The 18004-nt window shown below is 45.9% G+C and overlaps 1 protein-coding gene across 1 annotated transcript; it reads right to left on the bottom strand.

Moving 5' to 3' along the window:
- Positions 1-2175: 2175 nt before the first annotated feature.
- Positions 2176-17647, bottom strand: hsp90ab1 (heat shock protein 90, alpha (cytosolic), class B member 1). The gene is made up of 12 exons (XM_063223761.1): positions 17528-17647; positions 16029-16172; positions 15414-15620; positions 14703-14862; positions 12209-12345; positions 11015-11329; positions 9227-9392; positions 8442-8632; positions 7015-7162; positions 5742-6010; positions 4512-4845; positions 2176-3210 (listed from the first exon to the last, which is right to left on the bottom strand). Exons 2-12 carry the CDS (start codon positions 16170-16172, stop codon positions 3095-3097), a joined length of 2187 nt encoding a protein of 728 aa, XP_063079831.1. The 5' UTR covers positions 17528-17647; the 3' UTR covers positions 2176-3094.
- Positions 17648-18004: the final 357 nt, after the last annotated feature.

Genomic DNA, 18004 nt, shown 5'->3' with positions numbered 1-18004 from the left:
ATGCAATTCTGTCAGTGTTTAGACACTTAAGTCATGTTTAGTCATTGTGGTGTTTATAAAAAAATAAACACACACACACACACACCTGCTGTTCCTGACTGTGGCCTTTGGCAGCCTCTTTGCTACAGGCCTTACTGACACACACTCATGGCCATCAACAGCTTTTGTCAGGCCCCAGGACAAAGTAATCTGAAAGGCCCCCCATCCACACAATACAATGAAAACCCAGTTTTGGGCCCAGGACAACTGACCTCCACCTGCGCTTGTTGCCTCACACTTGACCCGATACCGATACTGCAATGAAAACCCAGTTTTGGGCCCAGGACAACTGACCTCCACCTGCGCTTGTTGCCTCACACTTGACCCGATGGCAAAATCTTGTCATGTTCCAGTGTTGCCAGATTGGGCTGGTTCCACCTCATTGGGCTGCTTAGGATCTACATGTGAAATGGACAACAAAAATATCACAGGTGGAAAAAAACAAGGCCATTCATTTATTTTCATTGCCATTGAAATCAATACAATTGGGCGGGATTTTGTGCTCCTAATGTACTCGTACTTGTATCGGTTTTCAAAAAAGTGGTATCGGTGCATCCCTACTTGACCCGATGGCCCGCCTCCATGGAGAAAACAGTTTCCCTGCCGTCAACCTAGCCAACAGCCACAACAACTTTTGGGGGACTTTTCCCCTTTCAATTGAGCTTTTACGATATATTGAAGTTCTGTTGTCATTGATCTGTGTCATCACAAGGTCACAAGCACTCGGGGAGGATGGGAGGCAGGATGGTGGAGAGAGCAGCTAATATTGCTGCGGTGAAACAGGAACGAGCCGTAACACTCAGCATCACTCAGGGAACAGACGGGATATGTAGAGAGGCAGGTTAGTTGAGCTCAAATATTACACATCTGCCTATTCTATGGAAGACGTTACCTACTGGTTGTTCAGACTTAGTGGTTATAATTGCAGCCTCACCAGTTTATACACTTACCAAATCATTACGTCACATTTCCTATTCTGGCAGGAGACCCCATTGAGAATTTTAAGGAACCGGCGTGAACTGAAAATGACACTTGAAAGGGATGGTCTGCTGTGTTTACAATTTGTCTGAGCATTTAAAAAAAAAAAAAAAAAAAAATCTGGATTTTAGGAATTACCGCTTTAAAAAGGTGCACTAGATTTTTTGTAGTTTTTCCCAAATTCATTGACTGGGATTTTTTCGCTTTTCATGCGTGGAAAAGGGAATCTTCTCCATTGCCAGCCAATTTCCAGAAAGAGGCCCTTTTTAGCTGCTAAACTTTCTGCACTTCAGTAGTTAGTTGATAGTTCATATTTCGTTAGTATTCACAAGATCAAATTTGTGTGACGGAGGTCATCTTGCACCTGTTCACCCCCCTCGGGGATCGAACGTGCGACCTCGTCAACTACAACGATTCGGCAATGAGAGACACAGTACGATACCGCTGGGCCAAGAGACTAGTCTCTCGGCCCAACGGCACGAGACTGTATGAGGCTATCGGAGGGAGGTTTACCAACGTTCCACGCCAACTCTGTGCTAGTTAGCCTCCGTTACACTCTCCCCCTTAAACCTCACTCCCATCCCGGGTCATACGGCACCACTGTGACGGAGGTCATCTTGCACCTGTTCACCCCCCTCGGGGATCGAACGTGCGACCTCGTCAACTACAACGATTCGGCAATGAGAGACACAGTACGATACCGCTGGGCCAAGAGACTAGTCTCTCGGCCCAACGGCACGAGACTGTATGAGGCTATCGGAGGGAGGTTTACCAACGTTCCACGCCAACTCTGTGCTAGTTAGCCTCCGTTACATTTGACAGTTTTAACTGGTCAGTTTTAACTTGGTCAACACTTGGTTGTTTTTAAATTGTTAAGATTTTAACGAAAGCCATTGCTTCGTTTTGCACATTATTCTGCAAATGCATTAGCAAAAGTATTACTCCAACATCTGGAAAAACTAGTGTTCACTACATGTAACCAAAAAAACATAACTTTTAGGCCCATTACAATATTTTTGGAGTAACCCGTTTCATTCTTGTGCGATACTGAACATAAATCCCATACCAAGTACAGCATTTAAAAAATAAATGACCACGTCTGTGTGGTGTAGCAGCTAAGGAGGGAAAACTCAAATCAAGACCAAGACAACCAACACATTTCCAGTATAACGTTTTTAATTTTTTCAAAAATCAAAATGTCAGACTTATACAGACAGATCTGGACATGGGCAGAAGAACCGTTAGCCCCGCCCACCTCTCACCATGCAGCGTGCACATCACTCATGAGCAGTGGAGCCAGGCAACCTCTCTCTCTCTCTCTCTCTCTCTCTTCATCCCTCTCTCTCTCTCTTCATCCCCCTCTCCCTCTCTCTTCATCCCTCTCTCTCTCTTCATCTCTTCATCCATCCCTCCTCTCTTCATCCCTCTCTCTCTCTTCATCCATCCCTCCTCTCTTCTACCCTTCACATCCATCCATCCATCCCCCCTCCCCTTCTGCTTCAGTCTGATGGAATGTTCCAGTTCCCCTGCGTTCCGTTCCCATGGTGACGACAACAGTGCCCTTAAAAACTTCTAAACTCAGTGCAACAGGGGACTCAAGCTTCAGGAGACCCGGGTGGTGACCCCATTCTAGAACCCTGATCACCCAGGTGACACCATTCTAGAACTGTCACCACCCAGGTGACACAATTCTAGAACCATCATCACCGAGGTGACGCCATTCTAGAACCCTCATCACCCATCAACAACCCTAAACGCTCCTCTGGCTGGCGTCCCTTACCAGATAAAACGCACAAGCTCCGGAACGAGCCACTTTTAGTTTAATTTCACTGTACAGCGTAAATGGACATTTTTTTGTATTATTTATAAGTGTGTTTCTTATTATTTTTCTCTTTAACCATTGTAAGGAGGACATTTAAACCTGGCTCTCCATCCAACACGAAGGGACGAAATGACAAATAAGATACAATTGGAAGAAAAATGTGAGGTGTTTGTTTTGTTGTATCACAGGTGGAGCTTGTTGTGTGTGTGTGTGTAGGGAATGTGGCGTGTGTGGCGTATGGGGGGGGGTTGGCGTTTAATCGACCTCCTCCATACGGCTGGCGTCATCGTCTCCCTCCAGGGGAGGGATCTCGTCTGTGGTGGGGGCGGAGGAGGCGGGCTCTTCCGTGGTGACGTCATCGTCATCGATACCTGTGGAGACAGGAAGGGGAGGAGCATGAGTAAAAGCATGGAGACAGGAAGCCAAAACTTTAGCAGCTAAGGTTCTGGAGGCATAACTGGTCTTGGAGCCCCGCCTCATCATTAAATATGTTTTTAGTCTCAATTTAGGAGGCAACAATTTCATGGGGTTAAGTGGTTGAGGCCCTGAAATTGTCCCGAAGGGAAACTTGTACAAGAAACCCTGGTGGTGAAACTTGGCTATGTCTTGGGTGACAAACGAGTCCTGACTGCTAAGGACGCGTTATGTGAATGACATTTCTGTTGCCTGGCAACAAGCAGCAACTCCTGGACCATGAGGCATAAAATCAATCACCTGCAAAGTCTATTGGACCGGCATTCATCTTGCAAGGACACACCATTTACCACTGAAAACATTCTAGATCACCATTAGATGGAAATCCAAACCAAGGCTTGTCTGGAGGATGCAAATGGACGCTCAGCTGAGCCTTTTAACCCTGTGTTGTCTTCAGGAAGTTCTCCTGACCCATGAATATGTCATTAAAGTCTATGGTAATGTAAAGTTATCAGCCAAGTGGAACGCCTCGTGTAGTTAGTTTTAAGTGGCGTTCCCCTTGCTTACCCAGTCCTACATCAGCTAAGTGTAGTGTAAGTGGCGTTGCCCATGCTTACCCAGGGACATGTCAGCTAAGCGCAGTTTAAGTGAAGTGGCGTTCCCCATGCTTACCCAGTCCTATATCAGCTATTTGTAGTTTAAGTGAGTTGTAGTTAAGTTCCGCATGCTTACCCAGGGATATAAGTGTCAGCTAAGTGCAGTTAAGTTCCGCATGCTTACTCAGGGATAGGTCAGCTAAGTGCATTTAAGTTCTGCATGCTTACCCAGGGATAGGTCAGCTAAGTGTAGTTTTAAGTGGCGTTGTCCTTACCCAGAGCTATATAGGCTAAGTGTAGTGTAGTTTAGTGTTGTGTGGTGTGGTTAAGTTGCCCATGCTTACCCAGGGATATATCAGCTAAGTGTAGTTTAAGTGAAAGTGTAGTAAAGTGCGGTGTAATGGCGTTTCCGCATGCTTACCCAGGGATTTAAGTGTCAGTCAAGAGTAGCCAATTATAAGTGGCGTTCCCCATGCTTACCCAGTCCTACATCAACTATGTGCAGTTTAAGTGAGGTGTAGGTTAAGTGAGGTGAGGTGTGGTAAAGGTCCGCTTGCTTACCCAGGGGTTTAAGTGTCAGTTAAGAGTAGTGTAGTTAAGTGTAGTTTAATGTTGTGTAGTGTGGTGTAGTGTAGTGTAGTTCAGTTCCGCTTGCCGCTTACCCAGGCCGAGCTTGATCATCCTGTAGATGCGGTTGGAGTGCGTCTGGGGGTCGTCGAGGGAGAACCCTGAGGAGAGGAGCGACGTCTCGAACAGCAGGATCACCAGGTCCTTCACCGCCTTGTCGTTCTTGTCGGCCTCGGCCTTCTGCCGCAGCGTCTCCACGATGGGATGGTCTGGGTTGATCTCCAGGTGCTTCTTGGCGGACATGTAGCCCATGGTGGAGTTGTCCCTGAGGGCCTGGGCCTTCATGATGCGCTCCATGTTGGCCGTCCAGCCGTACGTGCTGGTCACGATGCAGCAGGGTGACGACACCAGGCGGTTGGACACAGTGACCTGCGGGAGGAGATGATGTCAAAGGTCAAAGGTCATTACACTGCTCAAAGCAGAGTCCCAGGTGCCGGTGATGTGCAGTAAAAAGTAATCCAACTAAAGGAAGGAGAAATCACTGCACACTGGTCTTTGCTGGTAGTTCATTTGGTCTTTGCTGGTAGTTTATTTGGTGAACAACGCGCTTCGCTGTTGCTCCATCAGATTCGACGTGTTCACCAAATAAACTAGCAGCAAAGATCAGTGTGCCGTCTTCATACTGCTATTGCTCAACATGGAGATATAACTGGCACCATCATCCGAACACTACTGAACACAACATTAGGAAATTGACTTGTTTTGATTTTTAAAAAGTTTTGTTGCAGTCCATGTTCAATAAAAACGCAAGCTGTGGTTAATTCATGCACAAAAGAACATTGTTAGGTTTCAAAAATCTTCAATATCACACAACAGGCAAAACCTAAGCTGATGGAACATGTTCAGCTGATATTAGGTCAAAACCGAGCAGTTACATCAGCACACCGTTTCCACAAGAATGGCAGCAAACTCCCGAATCACTTCATTCCGATGTCGAGTAAAAACACTTTCCAAGTCGCAAACCAACAACCTTCAGTAGTACAACAAACCAAACCTAGCACAGATTAACTCACCAAAAGACAAAGTCATGTCTATACCGTAATTGTTTATGGAACCTGTTTGTAGCCAAGAAGGAGGGGAGAAGTGTTAAGTGTCTGCAATACCAGTAGAGGTTTCAAAATGGGCAAATACCAATAGACCTTCAGAATGGGCAAGACTACTGAGAGCCATGTTTATAATGTCTGACAAAAATAACCTCCGCCTCAGATTTGAAAAAATTATATGAGGGAAGGCATTTTTTTTTCAAGAGGAAACCTTAAGTGTACCTTCTCGACTTTCTTGTCCAGGATGTCCTTCATGAGCTTGCAGAGGTTCTCGAACTTCGCCTTGTCCTCCTCCATCTTCTTCTTCTCCTCCTCGTCCTCGGGCAGCTCCAGGCCCTCCTTGGTGACGGAGACAAGGTTCTTGCCGTCGAACTCCTTGAGCTGCTGTACACAGTATTCGTCGATGGGCTCCGTCATGTAGATCACCTCGAACCCGCGCTTACGCACGCGCTCCACGAAGGCAGAGTTGGCAACCTGGTCCTTGTTCTCGCCTGCAGGTCAGAGATGAGGGATGTTACAACATGAAGAGGTGCAAAATAAAGGGGATGCAAAGTTGAGGCTTGAAATATCACGACACATGAATAATGGCTACGTTCTTGATGGCACATTAAATAAATGTGCCATGTGAAATTGCCATTCCAGAAAATTCTAACCAGAACGCATGGAAATGCCACATAGCTGCCATTGCTGTGTAGCGTGCATGCGCACTTTGCCATCAGGAACACAGCTGATGGCCTTTTCAATGGGGGGCAAGTTCTACTAGGTATTGATCAGTTGTCCTCTGCTTATTAGTTGTGAGGAGGGATGCTGAGGCCCAGTCACGGTGGAGAGCAGATGGTTTTATCTACCAAAGTAAATGATTCCCAACACAGCACTTAACAGCTGGTGGAAGAGGGTCTTTGGCCTGCGCTCTTCACCATTGATGACTTCAGATACTGCACAGGCTAACAGGGGAATACATAGTATCAGTCTTATCAGTAAAACTAGTATTTCCCCACCCTGACTACTACCTGTGTTATGTGCGTCTTGGAATGTCCATGTGGGCATAATGCGTTTTTATGCAAGATGCTTTACACATTCATTTCCCCCCGGTATTCAAATTAGTTACTCTCCTCTATAATTCCTTCAGGCTTACCAGTAATGTAATAGAGATATTAGTATTGTGATGTAGCATTGATGTAGTGTGGCATCTGCCGTCTGCTTACCGGTGATGTAGTAGAGATGTATTGTATTATAGTAATGTGATGTAGCATGGTGCCTGTTGTCTTACCGGTGATGTAGTAGAGATGTATAGTAATGTGATGTAGTGTGGAGTGCATGTCTGCTTACCGGTGATGTAGTAGAGATGTATTGTATTATAGTAATGTGATGTAGAGTGCATGTCTGCTTACCGGTGATGTAGAGATATAGTATTGTGATGTAGTGTGGTGCCTGTTGTCTTACCGGTGATGTAGAGATATAGTATTGTGATGTAGTGTGGTGCCTGTTGTCTTACCGGTGATGTAGTAGATGGCCTTCTGGTTCTCCTTCATGCGAGTGACGTACTCCTGCAGGGACGTCATCTCGTCTCCAGACTGGGAGCTGTGGTAGCGCAGCAGCTCTGACAGACGCTTGCGGTTCTGGGAGTCCTCATGGATACCCAGCTGGAGAGGCACAGAGAACACACAGAGAGAGAGACACCTTTTAGTCACGTCCAGGGGCGGAGCAGCAGTTTCAGCCTGGCTTCTTTGTGTGTGTGTGTGTGTGTGTGTGTGTGTGTGTGTGTGTGTGTGTGTGTGTGTGTGTGTGTGTGTGTGTGTGTGTGTGTGTGTGTGTGTGTGTGTGTGTGTGGCTCTTGAGCCCCCTGGTGGCACTCCAAACACACACGTAGGTCTGGGAGCATGTAGAATGATTCCATTTATCCAGTCAAAAAAATAATCGGAGCATGTATTGCTTCAATATCAATGGCAGCTCACATTGAGTAGTCACAGGACATATTGTAGACTATATTGATGATTTGGAGATAAACAGAAAACGTCTTTTGAAGGAATTTATAGATATTGAAGCAATAAATGCTCCGATTCTTTTTTGACTGGAGAAATGGAATCCTTCTACATGCTCCCAGACCTAGTAGTGGAGCTCACGAAGCTGCGCGGAACTACAGGTTGGAAATTTTGGGGCCTCATGTACAATCAGTTCCAACGGAGGCCGCCTTTCCCTTCACAAACAATGACTATGGACGGTACAGTTTGCAACTCTAGAAATGTATTGTTGCATTGCATATTGACTTCATGGAATAAGTCCTCCTCTGGCATAGATCAGCAGCAGCCATGGGGAGTCTCTGGTTTCAGAGAGGGGTGGGGGACTCAAGCATGGCACAAACAAGACCAGCGCCACTGTGTCTAGCATCTAAGTCAGTCCACACAATACTGCCGAGTAAAAAAAGATGCGACTGAGGCAGGACTGACTAGTCATGTCCTTTTGGCAAGTACAGGAAGGTGTCCTCTGCTTATTAGTTGTGAGGAGGGATGCTGAGGCCCAGTCACGGTGGAGAGCAGATGGTTTTATCTGCCAAAGTAAATGATTCCCAACACAGCACTTAGCAGCTGGTGGAAGAGGGTCTTTGGCCTGCGCTCTTCCGATCAGCCATGCTGATGGAAGCCTGGCTTTAGCTTAATTCAAAACATGAAAAATAGTTTAAGTAACACTACTTTACAAAAACATTCCTATTCATATTGTAGGCCTAAGATGCTGTTGTGTTTGGGTTTGAAGTTCAAGAGCAATGGCTGTCCCCAAATGTTAAACCAGTTTACCTACTGGCAGCAGCACATAACCAGATGCGCTTTGTTCGTAGTTTATCAGTTTTTTAATCAGTTCATCATCTTGATGTTCTTCGAGAACTGCAAAACCAGTTTAGCCATTCCCATTGTAGATGTTCATTACCTTCATGTTCTTGGAGAACTGCTCGTAGAACTTCTTGTAGTTCTCCTTGTCCTCGGCCATCTCTGTGAAGAGCTCCAGGCACTTCTTGACGAGGTTCTTGCGGATGACCTTCAGGATCTTGCTCTGCTGCAGCATCTCGCGGGAGATGTTGAGGGGCAGGTCCTCAGAGTCCACAACGCCGCGGATGAAGTCTGTACGGCAGAGAGGAAAACGGGCGTAAGGACAGACAAATGACCCGGGCTGAGATTGAACCTGGGTCGCTGACATAGCACCTTAGTAAGCTAATGCCCTTCCGTTAGGCCACAGTTCTAAGTTTTAGAGTTGTGGCACTGTTTTACAACACAGATATCAGGTGTCCTCTGCTTATTAGTTGTGAGGAGGGATGCTGAGGCCCAGTCACGGTGGAGAGCAGATGTTTTATCTACCAAAGTAAATGATTCCCAACACAGCACTTAGCAGCTGGTGGAAGAGGGTCTTTGGGTTGCATGAACGTACCGGTAGGTAAAACCTGTGTGGAAACCAGAAGACATAGTTTTGAAATGGTGTTCAAACCAACGCAACAGCCCACCCAAGATTTAAATAATTGCATTACACCTTTCAGTTGTTCTTCCAACCCTTCTCATAGTCGAGTAGATGCTTCTTCTAGTTCCAAGCTAGCCGTGGCCTAATGGTTTGCGTTTACGTGTGTGTGTGTGTGTGTGTGTGTGTGTGTGTGTGTGTGTGTGTGTGTGTGTGTGTGTGTGTGTACACGAGGTACTCTAGGATGCAAACATATCAAAACTTACTGAGGTACTCTGGGATGAGCTCCTCGCAGTTGTCCATGATGAAGACCCTGCGGACGTACAGCTTGATGTTGTTCTTCTTCTTCTTGTTCTCAAAGAGGTCGAAGGGCGCGCGGCGGGGGATGAAGAGCAAGGCACGGAACTCCAGCTGGCCCTCCACAGAGAAGTGCTGCACAACACCATGGAAACAGAACATCAGACACATGGAAACAGAACCATCAGAACACCATGGAAACAGAACATCAGATACATGGAAACAGAACCATCAGAACACCATGGAAACAGAACATCAGAAGCAGGCAACGCCCGCCTCACTTGAACAAGACCTTTGAATGTTGAGAACATTTGAGGTGGTGTCCTCTGCTTATTAGTTGTGAGGAGGGATGCTGAGGCCCAGTCACGGTGGAGAGCAGATGTTTTATCTACCAAAGTAAATGATTCCCAACACAGCACTTAACAGCTGGTGGAAGAGGGTCTTTGGCCTGCGCTCTTCTCCATTGATGACAAACCTTTAAAAAACTGCTCATTTTATTCCCTCCACTACCTTTAATAGCCTTTTAAATAAATACAAAATTAGTTACACACGCCGCTTTGGATACAAGTGTCAGCTAAGTGTAATGTTAAGTTACGACATTTAACAAGACAGATGTTTACATGGGTGCCAAGTCATCACTACCAAAATATTAATGGCACCAACTGGCCATATCAGCCAGACGGCCACGCGTCTACACACACTTGTCAAAGACATCTGCTGCGTCACAGATGGTGTACTTCGGGCACTATGTCTCAATGCATAACCAACACGCCAAACACACTTAGACATCTGAGACACATCAATAAACGATCAGAGCTCAGGTCTCATCTTAATGGCCAGGTGGAATCCAGTCAGAGTGAGCCTTCTCTATTCTACTGTCTCTGCTAAAGAAGGCCAGGTGAAGGCTCAGTTATGCTTCCTACTTGTGCCACAGAGTGAGCTTGACGCAGCCATGATGCAGTTAATTCTTGTTTATGCCCTGTTTTGAAGCACGGTCTGCGCGATGTCATTCCACGCTGAAACTGCCTTCAATACAAAGAGTAAACTAGACGTGTCTGTTGTTTTTTAGCATCACAGACTCGACGAGAATGAAAATGAAACATTAAATCTTTATATCACGTGCATGTTTGATCGCACTGGCAGCCACAGTAGTAGTTTGGAACAAAGAAGTGGCTCATTTGTCGAGGACGAAGCGGAATGTTTCCTCGACCTCGGAACCACTGTTCAACTGTCCAAATAACTTCAGCGTCGAAACTTGCAAGCGCATGTGTTGTCTTCGGTTCGTGTAAATAAATCAAACAACAAAGCACGGGCAACTTATTTAATGAAGAGCTCACAGTCCGTAGACCGACGAAGGTTAGAACAAGGAAGTAGCGCTTGTTCTCGACTCGAGGACAGAGCAGGCTGGTCGAGAGGACCAATCAGAGACCTATTTTCGCCCTTTCACGCCGTCGCTCCCTGCGTCGAGACACAATTTTGGGGAGGTGCCCCAGAGTACCTGCGTGATGGGGGGGGCTTCACTACGTTAACTGCGCGGCTCACTGCATCATGATGCAGTGACGCTGATCTCGAGGCATAAACCACCCTTGAGGCATAAATGCAATCTGTGTGCAGTGTGCTGGCGTCTGGCGTACCTTGACGGCCAGGTGAGGTATAAATGCAATATGGGTTGTGTGCAGTGTGCTGGCGTCTGGCGTACCTTGACGGCCAGGTGAGGTATAAATGCAATATGGGTTGTGTGCAGTGTGCTGGCATACCTTGACTGCCAGGTGGTCTTCCCAGTCGTTGGTGAGGCTCTTGTAGAACTCTCCGTACTCCTCGGTGGTGATGTCGTCGGGGTTCCGCGTCCACAGGGGCTTGGTCTTGTTCAGCTCCTCCTGGTCGATGTACTTCTCCTTGATCTTCTTCTTCTTCTTCTTCTTGTCCTTATCCTTGTCGTCTTCGTCCTCGTCCGAGCCCACGTCCTCGATCTTGGGCTTGTCCTCGCCCTCCTCCTCCTCTTTCTCCTCCTTGTCGGCCTTCTCCTCCTCGCCCTCGTCGTCGCTGATCTCCTTGTCACGCTCCTTCTCCACCTTAACAGGGATGGAAAACGTTTTTTTTATCATTATAATATTAATAACGGCAAGATGCTGAATATGGCTTAGACGGAAAGGTCCATCAGCCGCCATGCCATCCTACAAAATAAATACTACAATCATAGCCAGAAGTCCGGCTTCGCTTTTTAATAACATAAAGCACAGAAGTTGACAAACTGCTAATGAACTGAGTGTAAAGGACTACTCTCGAAGAGAGCGACACAAGACTACTCAGAGAGTAGGGGTGTAAATCACAGCTTCCATTAAAACGATAGATTTCTTAAAGTGATACTGTCCCATTTTTGGAAATAAGCTTATTTTACACCTTCCCTTGAGTTTAACAATAGGGTTTTATCGTTCTCCTGTACTTTCAACCATTTTCTAGTTAAGACAGTGCAAATTTTAGCTCCAAGCTAACCGTAAACATTGAGTCCTATGAGACCAGTTAGCCGCGAGCTGGTCTCATAGGACTCAATGTTAACTGCTAGCATGGAGGTAAAATTTGCACTGCCGTACCCCGAGAACGGTTGAAAGTACAGGAGAACGGTAAAACCCTATTATTTAACTCAAGGGGAGGTGTAAAATAAGCTCACTTCCAAAAATGGGACAGTATCACTTTAAGGCAGTGACGCAATTATTTTCAACACTTAAGAATGCACCACGATACGATTTGATTTCTCCCCCCCAATTACTTTTCCACTTCTATCATCTTGCACAATTAACGACTAAAGCATTGGGCAGGGGCTGCCGATTTGATCATTTTCGATACTTGAAAAATGCTCCAAGATATGATCCGGTCATTTGCCTCAGGATCGATGCATATCGATTACTAGTTACACCCCTAGAAGAGGACGCTGAAAGGCTAGCGGTACTCACGAAGAGGGTGATGGGGTAGCCGATGAACTGCGAGTGTTTCTTGACGATCTCCTTGACTCTCTTGTCCTCCAGGTACTCTGACTGGTCGTCCTTCAGGTGCAGGATGATCTTGGTGCCGCGGCCCATGGGCTCACCTGCTGCACGAGGAGAAAACACATCGCGCGATGATAAGTGACGGGCACGTTTAAGTGACAATGTGAAAAGGTTTCTTGCTTCAATATGGTATTCTGAACTGCCAATTACATTAAGATGACCTCTGATCAAGTTATCCAAACAAATCCCTCAAAAGTCAAGGAGGAAGACCAGTGTAGATGTCCTCTGCTTATTAGTTGTGAGGAGGGATGCTGAGGCCCAATCACGGTGGAGAGCAGATGGTTTTATCTACCAAAGTAAATGATTCCCAACACAGCACTTAACAGCTGGTGGAAGAGGGTCTTTGGCCTGCGCTCTTCACCAGAAGCTTATGACTTCAGTTTTCTCAGAGCGCAAGTATGTCAAGTTGGGTCACCACTGGTGTGTGTGTGTGTGTGTGTGTGTGTGTGTGAGTGAGTGAGTGAGTGAGTCCGGCTAAGAGCTGCCTTGTCAGGCAGGGGACCCTACATTTAAGACATCTGATGCTTCCGTTTTTCTTCACAATTCATCTTCAGCATTTGCCTAAAACGGACTAAATACTTCATGCAAAACAAGTGAAGTGTTGCCCAGCAGCACAAGGTGCACCAGGACATCAATTTGAAAGTGAAAGTGAAAGTGAGAGCCTACAGCATTCCCAACCTGGGGGCTGGGGCCCATTATACCCTACAGCATTCGAAAGCCCATTGGGAAACTCCAACTCCCATTGTCATTGTGACACAGCACTCCACAGCACACAAGTGAACACTGCACACTGCACACAACGAAATTGCATTTATGCCTCACCCGTGCAAGGGGGCAGCCCTCAGTGGCGCCCCATGGGGAGCAGTGCGGTGGGACGGTACCATGCTCAGGGTACCTCAGTCATGGAGGAGGATGGGGGAGAGCACTGGTTGATTACTCCCCCCACCAACCTGGCGGGTCGGGAGTCGAACCGGCAACCTCTGGGATGCAAGTCTGACACCCTAACCGCTCACCCATGAATTTGGGTCATCACTGGGGTGTGTGTGTGTGTGTGTGTGTCCGTGTCCCCGGATAAGAGCTGTATTGGCCAAGCCAACAGGGGAGCCCCACATTAAAAAAAAAAAGAAACATGCAGTTTCTGTTTTCTTCACACACTACAGCCAATATTGTTCGCTGCACAACGAATTTTCCGATCTGCTTAGAAATGGACCAAATACTTTGTGGAAAACAAATGTGGTCTGTCAGCTCTGGGGGGTTAAATGATAAATCAGGTTTAGTTAACCTACAGGAAGTGGTAAACCTGCTAATAGATGTACCTGCAGGCATCGTTTGGTTAACAACATCAGGACTCCAGGCTCTTCTACTAGACAAAGTACCACAAGGTTCTCTTAAAGCGATTGTTCGGAGTAGAATCACCCTAATGCCATTTGAACCGTGACACCCATCCACCTTTACACCCGAAGTGTTTTCTGCCGCAGGCTTACTTCAACAGAGTTGCCGTGTTATTCGATGTTTATTCCGGATAGCTTGACTCAAGCGCATATGGATCCTGGGCACCGTCTCCAAACTTTCCCCACAAAAATAACATGTCATGACACCAAACTTCTACAGTATAACAAATGTGGTTTGTACTCACAAAAAGATGAATTTGAAACTTTGTACATAGTCCAGGAGTTTATTAGTAACACACGAGACGATTAGCTTTTCTGCTGCTAAACATCCGTCGACGTCACTTCCTCCAGCTGGGACTTTGTTGATGGAAACAAATACACGCGAGTCCGGAAGGCGGAAAACTCAAAAAGACATTAAGAAATTAACCACTTCGGATTTAAATTTTACCACGTTTAATAAATAGAAGACGATGCCACACTCGTGCATATATCCTGGCTGTGGACTAAAACACAAACCTTACAATATTTGTTTCCATCAACAAAGTCCCAGCTGGAGGAAGTGACGTCGACGGATGTTTAGCAGCAGAAAAGCTAATCGTCTCGTGTGTTGTTACTAATAAACTCCTGGACTATGTACAAAGTTTCAAATTCATCTTTTTGTGAGTACAAACCACATTTGTTATACTGTAGAAGTTTGGTGTCATGACATGTTATTTTTGTGGGGAAAGTTTGGAGACGGTGCCCAGGATCCATATGCGCTTGAGTCAAGCTATCCGGAATAAACATTGAATAACACGGCAACTCTGTTGATGTAAGCCTGCGGCAGAAAACACTTCGGGTGTAAAGGTGGATGGGTGTCACGGTTCAAATGGCATTAGGGTGATTCTACTCCGAACCATGGCTTTAACGTAGTTAACCACTAAACTAGTTTCTTAGTATAGCGCTCGGCACTCACCAGTTAACCTTGTTCACCACTAAACCAGCTTCTAAGCATAGCGCTCGGCACTCACCGGTGTCCACCTTGACTGTGAAGGACCCCCCGGCGGAGGACTCCCAGACGTACTGCTCGTCATCGTTGTGTTTGGTGATGACGGTCACCTTCTCGGCCACCAGGTAAGCGGAGTAGAAACCCACACCGAACTGCCCAATCATGGAGATGTCTGCACCAGCCTGGAGACGGGATGGAGAGCAATCAATATTATTTATTTAGCACATCATACCAAACTGCCATTCAATGTGCTAGAGAATAGAGAAAGCGAAGAAAGAGGGAACTTGTATTATGGATAGTAGATAACTAACTAGCACTATCTGCACCTGGCTAGAGATGGGGAGGGAGCCAGAGAGAGACCGAGACAGACAGGGAGAGAAATAAAAGGATGGAGATCAGGTTGCAGTTGGGAGTTGTGCCAGTAATGACAGTCAGCTCTGATTTATGCTGCTAGCATTAGAGGCCTTCACTAGAACTGGAGCCAATAGATGACGACTAGTGCCAACGGAGTTACAATGGTACTCGTCTGCTATGGAGATACAATGGTACTTGTCTGCTACGGTCATACAGGAGTTCCCTATTGGCATCTGAAAGTGAACTGAAGTATCTCTGGCTTCCTGAGCTGCATCAGCTGATGAAGACGCTGTTCAGCCAATCAGAACACTGACTGCATCACACAGTGTCAAAAGCATAGTGTAGTGGTGCATGCTGGGTAGTGTAGTGTATTGCCTACCTGCAGAGCCTCCATGAAGGCCTTGGTTCCTGACTTGGCGATGGTGCCCAGGTTGTTGATGAGGTCTGCTTTGGTCATGCCGATTCCAGAGTCGGTGAGAGTGAGGGTGCGCTCGTTCTTGTCGGGCACAATGTCGATTTTCAGGTCCTTGCTGCTGTCCAGCTTGGTGGGGTCTGTCAAGCTTTCATATCTGATTTTGTCAAGAGCCTGAAGGGGACATACAGGACACGGTCAGACTCATGGAAATGAGACATGAAACCACAAGACACCCAAAACAACTGGCTTCATTCATAAGAAAGCAAAGGGAAAAAAACAGATGACAAAAAAAATATATATATATTTCAACTGAAATCTCCATCAATAATCTGTGACTTGTGATCCATAATCGGTGATTGCAACATGCAAACACACAGTAGAAGTAGTAGAGCAAGAATGTTTTGTTTTCCATTCATACGAAAATTACAGCGGGGGAAAGAATTACTAACACTACCAAATCAGATTATGGATGGAGATTTCGGTTGAGTGGAGTACTTCACATCACATTTAGATGATTCATGTTATCCATATCATGGTATCCATAATCGGTGATTCAAACAGACTTGGGCAAGCTCTTACATCAGAGGCGTTGGAGATGAGCTCCCTGAGGAAGATCTCTTTGTTGGAGTAGAAGGTGTTGATGATGAGGGACATCAGCTGGGCGATCTCGGCCTGGAAGGCAAAGGTCTCCGCCTCTTCATCTTGGCGCATTTCTTCAGGCATCTAAAGGGTTAAAAGGGGAAAAAGAAAAAAAGAAAAACATTTTTTATTTCCATTTTTAGTTTATTTGGCAGGGATAATGCAGTGATGCAGTGCACAGTAATACAAACATGACATTTTTAATTGTAACATGACAAAACTTGCAGATCCATTGTCTACTACTACAGCCTGGCAAAGCCAATGTCAAATCCTGTGAGGGAAAATGCATTTCAACACTTAATTCAAATGTTCCAACTATTGTTTATGCGGGGGGGGGGGGAATTGTGCCGTTTCCCTTATCCAAAACTGGTTTATGCATTAGCTTTGAATTGCACCTGCCCGGTATCGGTTTTGTAATACTGACTGGAACACTTTCGATTTCTTCTACAGCGCAACACCAACCCAATCATCCCCCACGCGGGTCTGTTCTTCCTCGTTAGCCGAGCCGGATGTACAGCCCAGGAGAAAACAACATGGCGACACCACAAGGCACACAATGGGAGTTGCACGTGTCCGACGGCGCGGTCACACATCTGTACCGTCAAATCAGCGGCTGGAGTCATACGGTTTCAGTCAGAAAATAAGATGGTAATACAAGATAAGTCCATAGCCAAACAGCCAGAAGCTGACGTAAGATGTCGAATATATCATACTGGCTAGCGATGAAGGAGGCCGATTCATATTACCCGGCACGGACAACCAAAATGGATGCGCTCCACACCACAAGCAAAATGAGTCCATTTGGTACAATCGCCCATACATGGCACGTCAATGTCAGGGGACATACACGAGCAATTAACGACAAAACAGCATTTCAAAGACAGCCACATGCACACATACGATGTAACCGACACACTTCACACTTGTATTTAACGGCTCTAAATTAACTTCTAACCCACATTAGTAGTAAATTCCATTCAAGGGCCGGCAAAATGCTACGAGGGCAGCGTGATGGGCGAACCAACCCTCACAACTACCTCAAGACGAAAGTACTCCGTTTAACACAAATAGGCCATCAATAGTAACAGGGCATAAACACACCCGTTTAAAACACACATTTTAAATTGACAAAATTGTAGCCTTATCAAACAATGCACCCATCACACCTGCTCACAATAGAAATTGTTTTGTCAACTGCCAAACCCACTAAGTGCCTTTTCCATATACATGTAGGCTGAATGCAGAGGAACAAAGAGTACCAATCTATAATCAAATGAAATACTAATGAAATTATCCTTAAAAAGTAGGCTTTGAATCAAACGACCCACCCTGTAGACGAGCAGTAAATTGTGGCCCACCTCAGGTAGGCCGTTTGATTTTTAACCGCACCGTTAACCACAAATTCAAAAACACTTATTCAACTGCAGGCTCACACATACCTTGGTTGATTTTGTTGACTTTTTCTTGAATAAATGCCACCAATTCTACACGTCCCCCCTCCGCACTCTGACGCAGGGAAATAGAAAGGGAAGTCGTTTTAAAAGACCAATGTCTATATAGCCTCAGTGTTTGAAAGTGCGGGCGTATTCATCCGCGCATCTCAAGCATCCTCTTTGCGACACACTGGAGTAGGTGACGTACTGTACTGCAGTTGCATCAAAGCTCATGTAACACCCGCATTTATGCGAAAGCTGTCCAATACTGTGATCAGACTGATAATGCAATCATTGCATTAAAAATATAGCAATTTCTCTATGGCCTATTGTTTATGCATTTACATTGTCGTCTCTCTATCAATGCAAACTCTGGGTGTCTCTTAAATTGTGTGATATTGCCCTTTATTCCTCCCCTAAAGCACCCCCTCCAAAAAAACAAAAACAAAAAAACAAACAAACAACCAAACAAACAAAACAACA

Source organism: Engraulis encrasicolus, chromosome 18 (genome assembly GCF_034702125.1).
Source record: "Engraulis encrasicolus isolate BLACKSEA-1 chromosome 18, IST_EnEncr_1.0, whole genome shotgun sequence".
NCBI classification, from domain to species: domain Eukaryota; kingdom Metazoa; phylum Chordata; class Actinopteri; order Clupeiformes; family Engraulidae; genus Engraulis; species Engraulis encrasicolus.
Note: the sequence above shows the minus strand (reverse complement) of the source record. Positions and strands in the feature narration are given on the sequence as shown.

Excerpts from the sequence above, each read along its gene's own strand:
- hsp90ab1 (XM_063223761.1), bottom strand. The coding sequence starts at position 16,172 with ATGCCTGAAGAAATGCGCCAAGATGAAGAGGCGGAGACCTTTGCCTTC. Across the intron at positions 9,393-11,014 it reads AAGACCACCTGGCAGTCAAG|CACTTCTCTGTGGAGGGCCA; the intron begins GTATGCCAGCAC and ends GGTGTTGTGCAG. Across the intron at positions 6,011-7,014 it reads GGCCATCTACTACATCACCG|GCGAGAACAAGGACCAGGTT; the intron begins GTAAGACAACAG and ends TCTGACCTGCAG.